Source organism: Olea europaea, unplaced genomic scaffold, assembly GCF_002742605.1.
Source record: "Olea europaea var. sylvestris unplaced genomic scaffold, O_europaea_v1 scaffold21069, whole genome shotgun sequence".
Lineage (NCBI taxonomy): Eukaryota > Viridiplantae > Streptophyta > Magnoliopsida > Lamiales > Oleaceae > Olea > Olea europaea.
In genome coordinates this window covers 1-1,874 of record NW_019239014.1, presented here as the reverse complement: position 1 = coordinate 1,874, position 1,874 = coordinate 1, and the positions used below count along the sequence as shown (strand labels likewise).

General features: G+C 38.4%; 1 protein-coding gene across 1 annotated transcript; it reads left to right on the top strand.

The window, feature by feature from the left end:
- Positions 1–6: 6 nt before the first annotated feature.
- On the top strand, positions 7–1,871 carry LOC111380204 (probable nucleoredoxin 2; the record flags this gene model as incomplete). Its single annotated transcript, XM_023003697.1, has 3 exons — positions 7–217; positions 888–1,376; positions 1,662–1,871. Coding segments are annotated over exons 2-3 (507 nt in total), but the record flags the coding sequence as incomplete, so codon positions are not given.
- Between the last annotated feature and the right edge of the window lie 3 nt (positions 1,872–1,874).

Genomic DNA, 1,874 nt, shown 5'->3' with positions numbered 1-1,874 from the left:
TCCAAGTTTTCGAATATGACACGACCATAGTCCTTGTTTCAGTTTTACGTTATTTTACATGAGAATTTTTCTATTTTCACAGACTTATGCTTGTTTATTGTGCCAATAAGTGACTAAAGCGTACTGGCATGGCAAGCTTTGATACATTTCCTTGTTTTATTAGAAGGTGGAAGGCAGTAAAGAAGCCCAAGATTTTCATATCGGCTGCAGTGCAAATGTAGTTAAGCAGGCCAGATAATCTTTTTCACGGTCTACTTTTTAGATTACGTTTGATATCTACTACTGGACACTAGAATGGATAAGATTTTAGCTTATTTTTCTTCCTTAATGTTATCTTTTTCTGTCTACTTAGATCATGTAGTTAAAGTTTCCTTTTGTTAGTTTTGTAATTTCGTCATCATTAGCAACAAATAGGATGTGCATTTTCACTTTTAATTCTTGATTTACCTTTCATTGCCCTTAAAACCAAATTGAATAGTGCAGGTATAGCCATCTTGTTCTGGTAGCCCTAGCATTAATGATCCATTTGGACCCAAAAAAAGAGAGAGAGAGATTTATATAGCCGACCCCAAATTTATCGAGGACGAAACTTGATTTTTCTTTTGTTGTTTAACGCCCTGGCTGTAAGTCCCAAATTAGTGCCATCTGCTGTCCATGTGCTCCCGTGCATTCGAATAGCGAAATTGATATCTCTGTGCTTAGCTAAAAATCAGTTTTTTAATGGATTTTGATAAAAATTAATGAAATGTGTAACTAAAATGTTGATAAAAGTTGTTGGCCCTGTAGAATGTAGTTGACCACTAATGGCTATATCTTGTATCGTCAAGCTTTCTATGGCTATAGATTTCTTGTTTTGAAATGGCTGAAATGACTGTGTTTTGAGGCAGGTGAAAATTTCTGACCTTGAAGGCAAAGTTATTGGCATTTTATTTTCAGCTAACTGGTATCCACCTTGTCAAGAGTTCACTCGAGTACTAGCCAATTCTTACGAGCAACTTAAACACAGTGATCCTGGATTTGAGATAGTCTTTGTCTCATCTGACGAAGATCAGGACGCCTTCAATAATTATCATGCTTGCATGCCATGGCTTGCAGTTCCATTCTCCGATTTGGAGACGAAGAGATCCTTGAATCGAAGGTTTGATATTGAAGGGATACCCTCTCTAATTGTTCTTCAACCAAACATAAAAGAAGGTACTGCAATTCGAGATGGGGTCGACCTTATTTATCGCTACGGGATACAAGCTTATCCATTTACTGAAGAGAGGTTGCAAGAATTGCTGGAGAAAGAGAGAGACAAGCACAAAAATCAGACTCTTAAAGATCTACTAGCCAACCGTGAAAGAGATTTTCTCCTGGGCCATTCGACACTGAAAGTAAGCCCAGTCTACTGTAATTCACATAATCTTTGGCAATTGTTCTTGTTTTGTCACTTCGGATTATTGCAAAAGCTGAATTTGTAGTCGTCTAGTCATCATGTTCGAGCAGTAGCTAGGTTTGGGCGATTAGAGAGGCTGCGTTTCTGTTGGTCCTTATTATGGAAGATAACTTGCAGTGCATGTTTAGGAAAAAAGTATGATCTGGTGTAATAGCAGATTTAGAGGAATTTTTTTTTTTTACCACAACACATGAAAGAACATTTTCCCTGGGTGCTCTTCCAGGTTCCTGTCTCTTCTTTAACGGGGAAAACGGTTGGACTCTTTTTCTCGGCTCAATGGTGCCTTCCCGGCGTCAAATTTACACCCAAGCTCGTTTCTATCTACGGGAAGATTAAGCAAGAGCTGGCTGTTGAGGGTGATGAGCACTTCGAGATCGTGTTTGTATCAAGTGACTGTGATCAAACAACGTTTGATTCCTATTTTCAGACAATGCCA